General features: G+C 37.7%; 1 protein-coding gene across 1 annotated transcript in view; it reads right to left on the reverse strand.

Annotated features, from left to right (window-relative positions):
- The window catches only part of cacna1ha (calcium channel, voltage-dependent, T type, alpha 1H subunit a), a 191,218-nt gene that overhangs the window by 81,155 nt on the left and 91,698 nt on the right, over positions 1 to 18,365 (reverse strand). Inside the window, exons 5-7 of the mRNA XM_055223851.1 lie at positions 11,476 to 11,635; positions 7,798 to 8,089; positions 868 to 960 (exon numbers count right to left, since the gene is read on the reverse strand). Coding sequence (XP_055079826.1) covers positions 868 to 960; positions 7,798 to 8,089; positions 11,476 to 11,635 — 545 coding nt within the window. The remainder of the gene's footprint in view (positions 1 to 867; positions 961 to 7,797; positions 8,090 to 11,475; positions 11,636 to 18,365) is intronic.

The following is an 18,365-nucleotide window of genomic DNA, read 5'->3' on the forward strand; positions in this document are numbered from 1 at the left end:
TGTAATCTGTCACTTTCTTAATATATTCTTAACAGGAAATTAAAGACTTCTACCAGGCCGCTATTTAACTCTGCTCATCATCACATCATGATTTAATGAGAAATGCAATCAAAATCTGACTTTGAGCACTTTTTGTAATTTCAAGTTGATATTATCACACTTCATCCTGATTAATGTACATTTTAAATATTAAAGTGCGTGCGGCAGGTTCTGGTTTGTCTTCTTGTTTTTATGATGGATTTGATGGATCGTGCCTTTAGTTTGTTTTCATAGTTTACACGGCAGTTTGTGGGAAAATTGAAAAAAACAAAACAAAACATGATTAGAGTCGTATCTATGTCGTCAATCACACAATTCCACACAAAATGCAGGGACAATTTACACGCAAGGAACCTTTTTTTCCAGTTTAAACATTAATTTTGACAATTATAACTTATTATTTCTTAAGTTTTGGCCTTTGTTTACAGTATATTTGCTTGGTAACAGTTATGTAATTACCTTTATGTATGGCCACACCTGCTGCCCGTGTACAGCCAGGAAGTAAAATTACAAACTAGAGATTTTTTGGCACAGCTTTAATTATGAAATATTAGCTATGTTTTCAATAAATTAGTATCGTAAGCTGCCATATGCACGCGCAAGGCCTTCAACTCTACTAAAAGTCGACTTCAACATTACCTACATCAACAATAAAAGTTTAAATTCCATTGCATTCCATATTTAAGCAGGAAACTTTTAATTTTTTAGCATTACAAACATAACTTATCATCGTATTAGACATGGTGGATTTTGAGATTTACCAACGCACTATTTCAACAAATTTGCGGTTTAGATCAAGAAAAATCGCAGAGAAAAAGTGATACTTACGATTATAAGAAGTATAAAATATACAAAATTGTAGAAGGAGTGAGCGTCCATGACATAGTACATGATATCTACCCATCCTTCCAGAGTAATGACCTGCAAAACAGACACAAAACGGGTTAGAATGAGAGTTTTTTACGATACAAACTGGGTTCATATGACGTCACAGCATCTCCATAGTGTCCATAGTTTGAAATTAAAATCGAGGAGGAGTCAGAGGAGAATTTAGAGGTAGAATTTGCCCTTTAAAGTTGCGCTACATAACTTTTCTTGAGGGTATAGCACCTGTTTGTCTCCACGCTGATGTTATTGCTTTGCTTTTCCGCAGTATGACACTATATACACATCTCTATAGAGCATTTACGTCCTTGTTTGCTGCAAAAAAAAACAAAAAAACACCCTGAGAACATGTTGCATCTTGTCGGCTCCCTTCACAACTTGGAAAAAACCCTGAAATTGCGTACTTAATACCATTCCAGACAAAAATCTCCATGGAGACAAGCGGAAAACTCACACAGCGCGTCTTAAACTGTCAAAAAGCTAATGTTTTGACCTGGTTTATGGTTAATATCTGTCAAATTATTGGACTAATCAACAAATAACACAAACTGGCACAAAGTTAAATGTCTTTTCAGCATAAAAATGAACCGACACAGTGTGTACGTTTTTCTTTATAGCAATAAAAGTGACTTCTTTCCTGCATCTGAAAGTATTACATCAAATTGTAGAATGTGGTGAAGGCAACACAAAGAAAGTCGTAGTTGAGAAAGTGTGTATCCGTGTGCGTTTGTGTGTGCGTGTGTTAGCCTGGAGACCGCTACGACGCTACTTTCATGCTCCCTGTGTAAAGCGTGTATGCTAATGAGGAGCCGCGGTGCTTTGACCTGAATGCGCTTTGTGTAGTCAGTGCGACATTTGCACTTTCTCCGGCAGCGTTACACGGTCCTCCGCTGAACAAATACTACAGCGAAGTACACGGCATGCATACCAAAGCAGAGACCGCGCTCTGGACATGAAAAGCGCTTCGTTTGGTGGACTAATAAACGGTATTTTATAACAGTTTGTGTAATATTTCTACTGATAAACAATAAGCATGAATAAAGAGTACGGAAAATGAAACAATGAAGATGAAGTTATGAATAAATACATGTTTTTCTGCAGCTAATAAACACAAAATAAAAATGAAAAGAAGGAAGGAGTGGAGACCAGATCCAAGTTAACAACACAAAATTCCAACGATTGCATTTTTCCCCCCTCAGATTTTTGATTCGATTTGATTTAGTCTTACAAAAACTAGATTTAAATGCTCTAAGTATTAATTTCATGAACATAAACTACACAGACTTACAGTATAATCACTGCCATTCAACACATAAAATGATCCAAGTCTGAACCGCGCTCCAAACCACCTGGATTTACTGACAGAGGATTGACTGTGATTAAAAAACCTCAATCATATCACTGAAGATTAGACATGACCCAGCGCTAATTTCCAATTTAAATCGGAGCTCGGTTCCATATTGTACAAGTCTAGTACTTTATAAATGTGGTGGAATGTCAATGAAGCTTTCCAGTGTGATTAAAGGTCCTATATCACACAAAATTGACACGTATGAGTTTGAAGCCACGTTATAATGTTGTTACCTCATAAAAACACATATCTGGAGTTGTGTTTTGTTTCATTCACACATATTATTAGTCTGTTTACATCTTCAAAGCTCAAAATGCTCGGTTCCACCTCGTGACGTCAAGTTTAACAGCTCCTTTTACCTTCAGTTCAGTAGAAATTGGCAGTTCCAGAGGCAGAAATGATCCAAATGATTCTAGAAATGAAGGTGTGTGGAGTTTAAAAACACAATGGAGCACTTCCTGTATTACCACATGATGACATCACAAGGTGGACTCAGCCTAAATATGGATGGTTTGTGTGTTAAAAATGTGTGAATAAATGTCTGTTTTAATGAGGAAAAAACACTGAAAACATAGATCAGAAAATAGCACAATATGAGCCTTTAATATGAACTAAATGTATGTTGATGTTGGATTTTACAAATAAAATTTCAAGTCATTTTTCTAACTAATACAAGAATAAGACTAAAAGAAATTATTATTATTTATTTATTTTTTTATTTTTTTATTTATTTAAATAATTAATTTATTTTTTATTTAATTTTTTATTTTATTTATTTATTTATTTGAACAACTATTTCAGTCAAAAAGGTCAAGACAGAAACTAAATTAAAGTTTGCCAAAAAGTACAACAGCTTAAAGAGTTTTTCCCCTTAATTATGAAACATGTTGTAATCTTTTAACCTTAAAAATGACATGAGTTCAATATTATAACTTAAAGAAGCTCCATGTAACTTCTCAGGTGCTTTTCTCCATTGCAGTGTTGTTGCTTTACCTGGAATGTTCCACAGTATGGCATTAACTACATTATAAACTACATTAAAGGTGTTTTTACTGGTCAAAACTACCTGGAAAAACATGGATTCTTACAGAGAGCTGGGCAGACTCTGCACAGATTGGACCTGTCATGAGGCCTGGCTGTGTCTCCACGGAGATAGACGCGTTTAATGCCATAGTGCGGAAGGTACGCCACCTTTAAAGTTACGTAACGCACCTTTAAGTGTTATATGATCTTAAAAAATTGTATTTCTTGTAATTTAAATTTGTGAACTGAAGCGCTGAAATCACATTAAACCTCGTCTAATCCTTCACCTATAGAAACAACAGCGTCTTACTCAAATTAACATATAAATCCGTGGTTTTCCGTGGTTTTCGGTACCTTCTGCACTCACCTAAAGTCTTACGGCAAAAAAAACTACAACGTACAATCTCTGCAGTTCATATTTAATCATTTTAAATCTCATATATCCAGACAATAAACCACTTTGTTGAGGGATAACACGCTCGATGTCTCATACACCGCCTCCTGCACCCTCCTCTTCCTCCTCTCATCTTTTTTACCCTCTGATGCTATTTTGGTGCAGAAATGTTTACACTTAAAATGATTAATAGTCGTGTTGGAAGGTTTGGAGCTTCTAACGGTGTCAAACCTCAACAGGCGAGCCGTCACTAATTAAAATGTCTTTGAACTGACAAGTCTAATGCTGCAATATTCATTTTGCCATATTGCCAAACAGAATTAATATGCTTACAATTCTGTGCAGTGTGTTTGGGTATGTGTGTAGGTTAGTGGATAAATACAAAAGAGTAAGAAAATGTGAGTGGGAGTGGGATGCAATTTAAAGAAATACTGTGTAACTTTCAGAAGGCGGCATATGAACTGAATGACTCCATGTAAATAGAAAGTTAAATAGAAACCAGACTTAAAACTAACATTCTCTATGGAAATACAGTTTATGTCATACTGTGGAAGATTACAGACAAAGGCAAAGGTGAAATAAGAGGTTTGTGGAGATGCAAGCCCGATCAGAGTAAAGACTAACGCTGTAGTCGACTAAAAAGAGGGCGTGGCAAAAGCACTCAAAACTATTAAAACACGTTAAAGGCAGAAACTGGTACAGCCAAAGGACAAAACCCCGAGTGCAGTGAGTTTTACACTGGAGAAACTAAACAGCCGCTACATAAGAGAATGTTCCAACACCGTCGAGAGAGCAGCTCAGGACCACAGTCGGCTGTTAATCTGCATCTCAAAGACACTAACCACTGCTTTGAAGAGAGTGAAGTTCAGATCTGAGCCAGAGAAAATAAATGGTTTGAGAGGAGAGTTAAAGAAGATATTTTTGTTTGGAAAGACAGTCCTCCATTGAACAGGAATCGGGGGCTTAGACATCATCTATTCCTTATCTATAACTCCATCCTCACACCCAAAACAAACAGGAAGGAATAGGATCGTTAAGGTTGAAACTGGAGACAATAGCTGTTTCCAGTTTCAGTGTAGTTAGCTCCTCCCGTTAGACAGAAATAAGGCAACATCCAGCAGTAATCTGACCAGAACTGAAGAAGCAGCTTGGACGAGCAGCGAAACATCTTCACTCCTACAACGATTTGTCCAGTTGACAGATTCAAACTTCATCTTTTGCTCTGGATCAGACCTGGACGACTGATCCAACGCAAAAGCCATCTTCTCAAAACTATTACATATCTTAATGTACCTGACCCAAACTGCACTCACACGATTACACCTGTGCAGGAGTTCAAGCAAAAACAAGTATTTATGCAGGAAAAACATAAAAGGAAACAATGTATTTATACAAAGACAGACTAAACTTGTGAGTCATGAGTTTAATCTGCCTTTTTACACACACTAAACCACTACAGGACTACACGCCTTAGTAAAGATGCATGTTTTTTAGTGCAAAAGCAACAACAGCTTTTATTTGAATGTATTTTTGGCTTTAAGTAAGGCATAATTAAAGTAGTTTTGTAAAGTAGTTTTGTAATACACTATCCTTAGTCCACACCATAGTTTCAAGCTCATACTTCACATTTTTTCTCCACCAACAGCTGAAAATTATCTTAAAAAATAGACTGAAAACAGCATTTTTACAACATTTTTAGTTCAATATTTTGTGCATGGAAACTAATTGTCAACATATTTAGGTATTTTTAAATGGATATAATCTAGTTAAGCACCACCTTACCATTGATTAGTACCTGGGTAGCCATTTTAAACTAGCGACAAAGTTTCAGAAAACTTTTCCCTTTCGTCACTGCACAGTTATCAAGGAGCTTGTGTAGCAGTGAGAGCCGGTGTCGCCGCCCTGTCATCCCTAAGTGTAATTGCGCGTGTCCGGCGTGTTTGGGAGGTCATTTGGAGGTAAATTTCTCAGAGAGCCCCTCATGTTGAGCAAGTCAAAGCCCATTAGGCACACAGACACATCTATTAGCAGGGCCTGGACACGTCTATTAGAACGGCTGGAAGTTTTAGAATTCTGAGGAGGAAAAAAGTGAGTAACGATCTCCCACGGAGCCCAAATCGGTGAGGAGCTGACTGCAGAAATGTATTCACAGACGACAAGTGAGGACGGCCTTTGTGAGAGACGAGGAAACTGACTTAGAAAATACTCCGACTAGTAGTTTTAGGAAGATATTTGTAGCCCGGTATAATTTATCAAGCACACCACAAAAAAATGGAAGTCAAATCAAGGTAATACGATTAGAACTTTAAGTATTTTTGACAATCTTAGATTAAAGGGCCCGGATTACACTGTTTTTTTTTTACCTGTTCTAATGTTTCCTCATCACAAACAGACCTGGAGTTGTGTTTTATTTCATTCACACATGTTTAACACTAGGGGTGTGCAACAAAATTGAAATATTTATATATCGTATTGTTTAATTTAATGATACTAGTACTACTACGAGTATTTTTTTATATATATATTTCACCTAATTATTCTGTCAGAGCACTACATTTGTGTGGCTTGTTTATAGAAAGACGTTTATGCAGAAGATCTGACACTTGATTGACTGTTTTGATGATTAAAACGGGTTTATTTCATATTATCTTTGGTTTAACAAAGACTTTTAGAGTCTCAGTTGTGATTTAGTAGTTAGTAGTAGTTAGTAGTAGTGATCCTTCAGAGTCGTTAAACTGCATGTCCCTGTGTAAATGTAAATGTGGATCTCATATATCACTGTATCGAGATGTGTATCGTGGCCTATGTATCAAGGTTTGTATCAAATTGGCAACTTCTTACTGATGCCCAGTGTTAGTCATAAATTTGTTGAAGATGTGACGACAATAATAGACTTTTTAGATTAACTGCGCCGCTGCTGGACCTGAAGCTTCTCTGCACCTCTGCCATGTAACGGACATGAGAAGGAAATGTTTGACATACAGAAAGAAACATCCATTGAGACTCATTTGAATTTTTATTTTATTTTATTGTTTATTTAAAATGCAGGACCTGTGTGTGTGTCGTACCTCAACTCATTTGTGCCACTTATGGTACAAACAAATCAAGGAAGGAGGAAAGAAACTCATTTATTTATAATTTTGACATTTGATTCACCGTTTTGATGATTAAAACAGGTTTATTTCATATTAAATTTGGTTTAACAAAGACTTTTATTGTCAGTAGTTGTGATTCTGTAAATATGTTGTGATCCTTTAGAGTCGTTAAACTGCACATGTATAAACGTATAAACTGTGGATGAGAAATACTGACCAATGTTACAGTCTGTTGTTTTTCTAGTTGGTAAAATGCGCAAAAAACCCCCCCAAAAAACACTGTTATTTTCATTCATCTTCAATAAATGGAAACTGAATTAACTTGAATAAAAAAAAAATACAATTAATATTTATTTATTGTGAAAATTGGGTTATTTTTCACTAAATCGTATCGAATCAATTTGAAATATACCGTATCGTATCGACGGTGCACTGTATCGAGCTATGTATCATATCGACAACTTCTTAATGATACCCAGCCCTATTTAACACACAAACCTTCAATATTTAGGCTGAGTTCTTCTTCTCTTAAACTGAAAACACTCTGCTCCACCTTGTGATGTCATCATGTGGTAATACAGGAAGTGCTCCGCTGTGTTTTTAAACTCCACACACCTTCATTTCTAGAATCATTTGGATCATTTCAGCCCTGGAATTATAATCTCTACTGAACTAAAGGTAAAAGGAGCTGTTAACGTGACACCAGAAACTCAAGTAACAGGTCAGATCTGTGGAGAAGCGATCCCACTCACAGTAAGAATGCAAGTTTTTCCAAGTTATTTTTGAGCAATAATGAAAAGAAACGCTAGGTAAGGACTTAAGAACAGTAGAGTCAACGCAGTAACATCTCCATGGAGACAAGCAGGCGGTGAACAGTAGTTTTTGACAGTAAAAACTAGTCAAAACTACAGTAATTTAAGTAAGGTAAATGTTAACCTTTTTGTAGTATCTCTCAAATTGAAAAAGTTGGAGACCTCTGCTCTTGAAGTTAAATTGGTAGTAGCACGTACCTGGAATATGGCTATCCAGGCGTAGCCAATGTTGTCGAAATTGACGGCTCCCTTGTGGGGGTTGAGCTCGCCCGGGCGGCACTCGTTATAGTACTGGTTCCAGTTCACACAGTCGTTGGCACTGGCCGCGCCCACTCCGGAGGCAGGTAGCGTGCACTCCACCCCTCCCTCCTCGGACCGGGGCACGGCGGTACAGCGGAGCATGCCATTCTCACGAGGAGCAGAGCAGATGAAGGGGCTGTCCTCGCCGTCCTCGTCCATGTAGTATTGACTGATGGACAGGTTGTACATCCTGCAGAAAACACAAGAGAATACTTAATACTACTAGAACTACACAAGGCTTTTTTTTGTTTTTGTTTTTTTCCAGAAGCACAGAAACCCCTGACTGAAATGTTTTAGGAGTTTATGAATTTATTTCTTGTCAATTTTATAGACCTAATGTTTTGTTTAATTGTAACGTAAGCAGCCAATAACTGTTTAATGCAGACAGATTTATTTATGAGCAGGAAGCAAATTATAAAACAAGTCTGGCGTGAAAATAAATCGCATATTGAGTGAATGTAAGTTTACTATACACTTGTTTCACTTATTTATAGTCCGAGTAACACATGTAATCTGAGTAACGTATGGTTTACAAAGACAATCTTTCAACTGCTGATTAAAAAAAATACATAAAATACATTTGAAACCTTTGTTACTATTGAGCACTAACCCAGATCCTTAACCCCTAATCCTAAACCCTATTACTGCATAAATCCTATCATTACATAAACCCAAACTCTCCAAAATTATCCCTCATTGTTTGGTCAAGTAAATGAGCAATTTTCAGTAAAGTAAAATCACACTTTTATGATCAATCAAAATGTTCATTTGCATGTTTCCTTGCATGTTTCTCACAAAAAACAACAACATAGTTTCTGCTCAAAATGACTATAACCGGACATATTATGACACATTTCCTCAACTTCTTTTAATCACTCTTATAAATCCTTTTTTATCCCAGCAATTTTGTAACTATTTTAACAGTTGTATTTCTCTTGAGTAATATATTTTCATTCTTGGACCACTACTTTGCACTTCTACTTGAGTAATATTATTCATAAGTAACTAATCTTCCTTAAGTGTATTTTTTTTACTCTAACCAACTGTTTCAAAGCCATAGAAAAGTGTTTGATCATTTTGTAGTTTTACCTCAGCAGATTACACACTCTTTTACACGGATAACTCCCCGTAAAACGCACATGTGGTGGCTAAAAGAGACTATGGTGCCTCACATAGTCTAAAAACAACCTGGACTATCCACTAGCATCACAAAAATCACAGTGTGTTGCCCATTGTCTTATCATAAATATATAAAAGTAACTAAAAAAGGGGCTAAAAGGACAGATTTAAGATTAAATACAAGTAATACACGTCACTTATACTCCAAAAATTGTAGAAAATGAAATGATTAAACTCTTGTGCCACCACCGTCTCTCCAGACTCTACGGTTGACCCTGTAGCACATGATATATTACGTCCGCGCCGCTTTGAAGGTCGTGCAGCCGCTTAACAAATACTAGTATCTTTATCTCGTGTGACGCGCAGCTGCTTCCACATTAACACAGTACAAGTTGTTCCATCACGTCTAAACACAAATTAGGTGAGGTTGGGTTGTACTGAAGGGCCTTTTGTTCTCCTCGCATCATTCTGTGACTAAAATCATTTCATTCTGAGTCCTGTGTCTGTCATAAGTATAATGGTGACGATCAGATAAGAGCTGGTTTTTCATCACAACCGGAGATAGGATCTGTCTGGGTGAGCGGGCTGATCTGAAGGGAAGGGAGCAGTTGTTTTTTTGAAGTAACCAGAGAGAATAAAGTACAAGACTAGTAGTACATGGGTCCAGATGATACTAATGATGAAAAATACTCACTTGTCTTGTAATCACACCTTCTGGGTCTATAAAAACATTTACAATAACCATTTTGTTGAATATTTACTTATATTTAAAGGGGAATATTTTGCGAAATCTAACTTCCAGACTTTTCTACCATGTTTTTAAAATATAATCCACGCATGTTTGAGTATTTCAGCGATCTCTTCTGGACGCTATTCGAAGGCTCCTCGTGTTTAGCGATATGGGCCTATCCAGCGCTCAGCCATTTTTCATAAATACGCAAAAGCACGATACAAAACAAACCTGACGTGGTGTGCGGTAGTTTCATTAGCAGAACACGTGCCGGTTGTAACGTGAAAGCACGACGATGAAGAATTATTCACTGCAGAACTCTCCTCCACCTGTGTAGGTTTTTATACAGTTTGTTCAGAGTACTTTTGTGTAAAAATATGTTAAAAATTCAGTCATAAACATCACGTTACTAACTTTTAATAGCGCAGGAAGTGAGATTAGACTTAGAAAAATGTACTGTTTTGTTCATTTATTCACATGTTTGTTGATGAACAGTAGTAGTATTAGCAGTAGTAATAGCAGAAGTATTGCAAAAAAAAAGTATGAGTGATTTATTTTTTATTTTTCTTTAATAGTAGATGAATATATTTTGTATTGAAACCCATAATTCTCAGTGTGATCTTTATATCTTGCATCAAATGATTTCAATTCTCTATGGCTAAAACGTAGCAGTAAAATTTGAGATTTTTAAGCTCAACTTTATATTTCCATAATTTATAAAACAATATGTCTCTATTCCTTTATTTTTCAGACCGTTGTCATCTTTATTAAAAGTCTGACCCTAATTAAAATCAGGTCATCGTACAAAATAGTGAGGAGAAAATGCTGAAGGCGACACTTTCAATATTTCGTACATTTGAGTCCATTTGATTTCCTTTTTTGACTATAATAATTATTTTTGGAAAAGGTTTATAATTGATATACTGAGGATGATATTAAAGAAGACATAATGTTCTTGTATCTGCTGTATATTTCAAAACACCCGGGGATCTTCCTGTTAAAATTTGCACATTTTAAATCACAGTATTCATCTGAAACGACTTAAAAAAAAGAAACATGTCTGCAGACTTAGAAAACTGCAGTGCCCAATGGGATTAAACTGTAAATGTCAACACAACAAACAGCTGTCGGCAACTCGATTTTTTTTCATTTGTACCAAAATGAAGACATAACGCTGTCGAGTCCCACACTTAACACTGATTAAGAAATTAAAACTGGTTTATGCTGGTGGCAGTGGAAATGGGCGTTGATCGGAGCAATGACGTCTTAACGCAAAAACGCTTTGGACTTAAGTGTTTCTGTGCACGGAGAGCTGGAGCAGAGGCACGTGAACGACACATTTAAAGCGATAACCGAGGAAGAGGGATGTAATATACGAAGGTCTGAACTTTGAGAGAGTTTAAACGAGAGAGAAATGTGAGAAAATGTTAATGCCTGTGTGAGAAAAGTGTATAAAGTGTGTGGTGAGGGGTTTTACAGACAAAAACATAGAGAATAACTGCAAAAAATATAGCTGATACTTTGTGGATTTCGTCTACAGCGGGTTATTTTTTAGAACGTGACCATCGCGATAAACAAGATTATTCAAACATGCAGGAATACAACTTCACGAGGGGGAAATGAGAAGGAAAAACAACTACAACATGGATAAACGCTCCGTAAAGTCAATTTGCATAATAGGTCCGCTTTAAGACAATCACAGTAATCATAGAAAACAATCGTCTTACGCTCGAATGTCCTCTCTCAAGAAGCAGCGGTTCCTCAGTAGCCCCGCCCACAGCTGCACCCCGACGATCCCAAAGATGAAAAACACAAAGAAGCACAAGAGGAGCACGTTTCCCAACATGGGCAGAGTGTCCAGCAGCAGAGTCACCAGGATACGCATACCTGCACGAGAAAACACACACTTTAATATTACTGCACAATTAAATAATACACAAAGGATAAAAACGAGCCATGTGAATCAGTGTTTGACTCTTTGGAACGAGCGCTGATTGGCTGTGGTCCACCCTGCTGCACTTTTTAGTCTGAAAAATCTGTTCTAAAGCTGTGCTACTGGCGTCCGAACACTAGTGATGTGCCAAATGGTTTGTGAGAGCTGGAACTGGTAAAGAAAAGATTTAAATACCTACTTCTCCTTTCACGGTTTGGAAATTAGACACCACAGTTTCAAATATTTAAGTGCTGAAAGAAGCGTTCACGATTCTTTTCTGAGTTTTTCTACTTTTAGAAGTCAGTTTATCTTGAGTAACTGTTGTGTTTACTCTCTATACTGTGAGAATGTGCTGACGATGTTTAGTTTAGACCTGATGCACTGTAGACTTGGTTTGGACCTGTCTTGGTCTTTGCTCCCGGTCTTTGCTCCCGGTCTTTGCTCCCGGTCTTTGCTCCCGGTCTTTGCTCCCGGTCTTTGCTCCCGGTCTTTGCTCCCGGTCTTTGCTCCCGGTCTTTGCTCCCGGTCTTTGCTCCCGGTCTTTGCTCCCGGTCTTTGCTCCCGGTCTTTGCTCCCGGTCTTTGCTCCCGGTCTTTGCTCCCGGTCTTCGCTCCGGTCTTCGCTCCGGTCTTCGCTCCGGTCTTCGCTCCGGTCTTCGCTCCTGGTCTTCGCTCGTTTTTTGATGTGACCACAGCCTAAATTACCGCCATTCTAAAGGATTTGAACATTTTCTGTACTTTAACCTGATTTTTGCTGTCTCAAAATGTGTAAAAACAGAAGTAGTTCATTTTAAACAGTTAGCAGTGCTCCAAAGTTATTCCTCACTTACCTTATGCATCATTCAGAGCATCCTCATTACTCACCATGATGAGTTTATAAGCTAATACTTTCTAATTTGATGCAGAGAGCAGGGGGTGGACATATTTTGTCCTCAAGAGCTGCTGGTACAATACATCTGTACTGGGACGAGATAAATGTTGCTCAGATACATGGGAAAAATCAGGTACGTGGAGAATGTTACGCTTTTTCGAGGTTTCTTCTACTTCTACACCTTTTGTGGCTGTTTTGTGGAATTTTTTAGTGCAATTTCACATGGTTTCACAGTCTATGAACGTGCATTGTGTCGTGCGTCCTGATTGGCTGTTGGACTGTAGACCATTGTGTCGTGCGTCCTGATTGGCTGTTGGACTGTAGACCATTGTCCATCAGTCTCCTCCGTGCCGTGTCTCCTGTCCAGTACAGAATGTGTTCAGACAAATTTACATAAACGTTGGATCGCAGTGTGACTCTGAAGTGCTGTACGTTTGCAATTCGTTTTCTCCCCGGCAAAACCCACGATGTCGATGAAACGTTCTGCACCGACAAAGACGCCTACGAAGGTTTGAACTTTGAGAGAGTTTAAACGAGAGAGAAATGTGAGAAAATGTTAACGCCTGTGTGAGAAAAGTGTATAAAGTGTGTGGTGAGGGGTTTTACAGACAAAAACATATAGAATAACTGTAAAAAAATAAAGCTGATACTTCGCGGATTTCCTTTATTGCAGCTTATTTTTAGAACGTAACCCCGCGATAAACGAGGGACCACAATATTCCTACTTGATTACAATTTCTCCCTACTCTCCATATCTCTGACAACAAGTCTATAACTCGTTTTCTTGATTATCTGAGTTCACACTACAGTCAATACAGTCGGGATGAAAGTAGCCGGAGTGACAGTTGACGTGATCCGCTCTGTGGGAATTGAACCCTCAGTTTGAACCCTCACGGTGCTGCGTCTAACTGAGCGTATTCCTCATCCTTCAGCACTTGTCAGTTGTGGTTAGAATCGACTGTGAGAAACCCCCAAACGTCGTCATGTCATTTTAGTCACAGTGTAAAATCTACTGGGAAGTTATGTTGTATTAGACTCAATTTGTCTTTATATTCAATGGTTACAACCGTCTACTGATTCTGTTAACGTTTTGATAGTTTCATTAAATTCTTATTACTAAAATAAAAATCTAATTGTGTAGAGCAGTTACGTCCAAACTCTTTTCCCCGGGGGCCGCATACTGAAACTTATTTGAAGCTGAGAGCCGCAGACCAGAGTCGATACATGGAGTTAAACGGTGCATTTAACAGAGACATTGTACCTTTAATAAGACTTAATAAGCCAATTTGTAGTAAAAATACTTCCTGATCAATTGGGCCAGTTTAGGAGGAGGCATGAGGACCAACAAAATTTGGTCTGAGGGCTGCGTTTGGCCCCTGGGCCGTAGTTTGGACAGCGTAGAGTGTGCTTTGGTTATGGTAGCAATGCGTATTTTCGGGTAGACTATACAATACTAAAAAGTGCACTACTTAACTTTGCTGGAGGGAATCCCAGCTACTTGTCTCAAAGGATATGTTATGCTTTGCCTGTAATGTTCCACAGTACTGTATATGTATTTATCTCCAAGGAAACAAGCAGATGACACCACCAGAAGTTACATCTGTGTCACATCTGTGGAGAGGCAAGCCCACTCGCAGTAAGAATGCAGGTTTTTCAAGGTAGAGTCCCCAAAAATGAAGACAAACAGGTCGCAGACATATCACCACAAAAGTTACACAGTGCAGCTTTTAACAAATAAACAGACAACTTCTACATCTACACAGAAGCTGGAGCACGTGTCTGGGGTGAGGGAAGTCTGGGAGTCGCTGCTTAGACCGCTGCACCCGCAACCCGGCCCTGGATAAGAGGAAGAAAATGGACGGATGGATCGTCTACATTTTCAATTTGTATTTTGAAGTTAGGCCAAAGATAATATAAATGATGAAGCTAAATCTGCGTAATTAGCATGTAACTAACTACTATAATTGTACTTTTAATGACTATGTTCTCATACTGTATCACTGTGGTATTACTCTGTGCTCAGACCAGTCAGAAATTATTGGCAGATTCGATTTCAGACGAGACATGAGCGCAGCACTGACTGTGTTTATGAGCTTAGCACTGAAATGTACTTGTCAAAAGCTCAAATGAAGCTAATCCCCTCCCACTGTGCAGGCGGCAGACATCATTTGAGTATCTGAAATATGGAAAGAACTAAATCAAAGAAAGTTAGAACAATGCTAGACAATATTCCAGTCGCCACATCAGATTTTCTGGGAGTTAAATGTGTTATTAAAGGAGCAGTAACATTTCTGATGGAAGGAGGATGTTGCACAGTGTGGAAAGAAACGCGTCTGTCTCCTACATCGACTAGACCATGTTATAGGTTATATCTGTGGAGAGGCAAGCACTCTCAAGGTAAGAATGCAAAGAATGTATGTTTTTTTGAGTTTTATGCTTTAGTAATAAAAACCATGTTGAACAAAACTGAATAAAAGCAAGACAAGTTAGATTAATGTTGAATTGCAGCACGATAACAAACTGCTAAATGTGACATATTACTGAAGCACATATAGATAAACAAAAATACTGAAACTAATTTATGCCTCTGATACCTTAAAGCAGGATTATCTCTGCCCAAAATTATTCTAAATCGACTAATTAAACTGAAGAATTAACCCTTTAAGGCCTGTGCACATTACAGACTATTATAGCTCGCCTAGACTTTTATTCTTTTTTTAGCCATAAAAATCACGTTAAAGGAAGTATGAGAACGTACTTTTGCCTTTTTTCACGCAACCTCCTCTATTTTACATATCCATCCTTATTTTCCACGATTGGTTCTGGATTTACGGTAATGGAAAGTCTAACAGCATCAGACGCTAAAGGGTTGAACGCTTAATACTTACACTAGTTTGTATCTATAATGAGTCAGAGAAGTTACGTATTTGACTCTCTACAGCTCAAAACTTTTTGTTGTACAGAAAAATAATGAAAAGTTCCCCTTAGTAGAACGAAAAAACACTCAAGAGAAATACTGCCCCCTAAAAATGATTGTTCCATCTGACATATACTGAACAATAAGTCGACACAGCAGTTATAGTGACAGAGCTACAGTCAAGGCAAAACAATAATGCCATACTGTGGAACATTCAAGGCAAAGCAATAACATCTCCATAGAAACAGTCAGGTGGCAGACGGCCCCATCAGGAAAAAGTTACAGACTCCACCTTTCCGCTACTTTTTAACATCTCTGGGCTACACCACAAACACATTTATTTGAGTCTCACCAGTCGACACCGCAGCTCTGACCGCGGTTATGTAACACGCGCCGCTGTGAACGATAACCCAGAATGCATTGCTGTCAGTTTGTCGGGCCCTTGAGGTAGTCCAGTACACAGGAGTATGCCAGTGTGATACCCCAACAGAAAGTACTATCCTTTATGACTATGTTTGGGCTGTTAGTACCATGTCTGAGGCGCCTAGAAAAAAAACACAAAAAACAAAAAAAAACACACATGTAGCCTTGTGTAAACATATATTTCACACAAGGGAAATCTCAGAGCAACCTTGGTGATACAAATTGAGTTGGCGGTAGAGTAGGATAGATTAAAAGCAAGTTGCACATATGCGGCCTTATAAAAATAAATAAATATGTAAAAAATAAAAGTGTAAAGTCATCAAAAAATATTCAATAACAAAAAAAAAATAAAAATACAAAAAAAAAATATTTACCTTATTTTACAAACATGGAATAACTGTATTGATCTCATCCCATTAAAAAATAAATTAATTAAAAAATGAACTCAAAGTAGAAATAGACCGATAATATTGTGCCGTTTTTTGTACTTTTCCACTTTTTGTCCATCGGTGTTCAATCTCCAGCACAGACCGATATTTTATTTAGACAAACCACCTGATTAAACAAAAAACGAATCTTTATTTGAGCTACTCTTCTCTCTTACAAGTTTGAAATGAAACAGAGCCATGGTTGTCCAAATATCCTCGCCATAGATATTATTTTTACTTATTATTTACTCATTATGTAGAGCACTGCAATGTATGGGCAAGAATTGAGTTAGGAATTGCAAATTTTACATTTTTTTGGGGTAAAATAATTGAAATTGACCCCATAAATCGGTATAGATGATTGGACATTGGGTTCTTGGAGTCTAAAAAATCTGTATTAGCATCGGAAAATGAAAAAAATAACATATTGGTTGATAACTGTAGTACAAAAAGTGAATTGTTGTAACATGAACGCAGCGTATAAACAATAAACCAAGATAAAAAATAAGTAAAAACAATCAAAACAAAAACAACAAGGGAATTAAAAAACAAAAAACATTCAAAAACCTAGCTTACAGCGCTCCGTCGAAGTCAACTGAACTGATCGTATACGTCGTCTGGCAGTGAACACCACCTGGCAGACGGCCAAATGTATTCTGCTTAATCATATTGTGCTCTGTTATGACACTATTGTCTCGTGATTGTGTTTAGCTGCAGATTCATAGCCACCTCTGTCACGGGGCTTTTAGCGGAATGACAAACTACGAGCGAGTGTTGGCGTAGCACTCGCTAGCGCTGCTCTCCCGTCCGTTTAGAGCGTTTAAAGTGGACGTGCTACATTTGTTTTCATATAATAAAGGATCTTAGGTTAGGAATCGTAGTGTTATTGTCTGGGAACTAGGAAATGCGCGGTTAGCTTTTTAGTTGTTGTTAGTACTGCCCTGGTGAGAAAAATCCACTCTGACACGCGAGTAAACTCCTTGTGGTGAATAATTAGGATGCTCGGAATGTTTTAGGAAAGTAAGGAAAACGTGTTGGTATCTGCTGGACGGCCGCAAACCGTTTTTTTCATATTTTAAGAAAGTAAAAAGTAGTTGTACGCAATTTTCTTTCATGTAATACAGTAAAATTTGTTGCTACGATACAGATATATAGTAAAAGCAGCTCTTAAGGTCAAAATAAGACCGATGAGTCCTATCTGGATCTTATTATAAAGCATTGTGGGGGTTTTATGAATGAATGCTGGTGCGTTGTTAGCATGCTAGTTGTTGTTTGCAATACTGTGATGGCAAAACTCCGCTCTGGTTTGTAAAAGTTGTAGAAATTGCTTATAAAAACTCATTGCAGTGAGGAATTAGGGTGCTCAGAATGCATAAGGGACGTGAGGAGTAATTTTGGGTTTTGGACGACGGGAAAACGTTTAAAATGAACAAGTTTTTAAGACGGTAAAAATCAGACAGCACCTTCTGTTAAATCAAAAAGCCAGACTACGACAGCGATGGGACGGAGAGTTTAAAGTCACATTAAACTAAAGCTCCTAGTGTTGTTTTTAGATCACCACTCGTAGGAGACGTAATAGTGTGGAAGTCTACGGCAGATGGCTCGAGTTTACGCAAAAGCCAAAATAAATCTGGGTTTGACATTTTACTCGCTGGTGAGCGGTAAATATGAGGATTGAGTTTGTTTTCTCAACATTATTACCTAAATCATGTTGTGTATTTACAGTATGCATTTAACACACTGGGGTTTAGTGACAAATTCTGGTTTATTTCATTGTTAAAGCTGCACTGTGTGACTTTTCTGTTATTGCTTTGCCTTAAGTGTTCTAAAAATTGGCGTTAAACATATTTATCTTGCATTTGTTTAAATACATATGCTGCTGCTCTAAAGATACATTGAAAAACATGCATTTTTACTGTGAGCTGGATCACCTCTCCACAGATCTAACCTGTAACTCCACCTTGTGCTGTCACCTGCTTGTTTTCTTTGAGTTAAAAAGGGCGTATTTCACTCGTATGGCGTATTAACTGCTGCACATAACAGGTT

Source organism: Periophthalmus magnuspinnatus, chromosome 8, assembly GCF_009829125.3.
Source record: "Periophthalmus magnuspinnatus isolate fPerMag1 chromosome 8, fPerMag1.2.pri, whole genome shotgun sequence".
Taxonomy (NCBI): domain Eukaryota; kingdom Metazoa; phylum Chordata; class Actinopteri; order Gobiiformes; family Gobiidae; genus Periophthalmus; species Periophthalmus magnuspinnatus.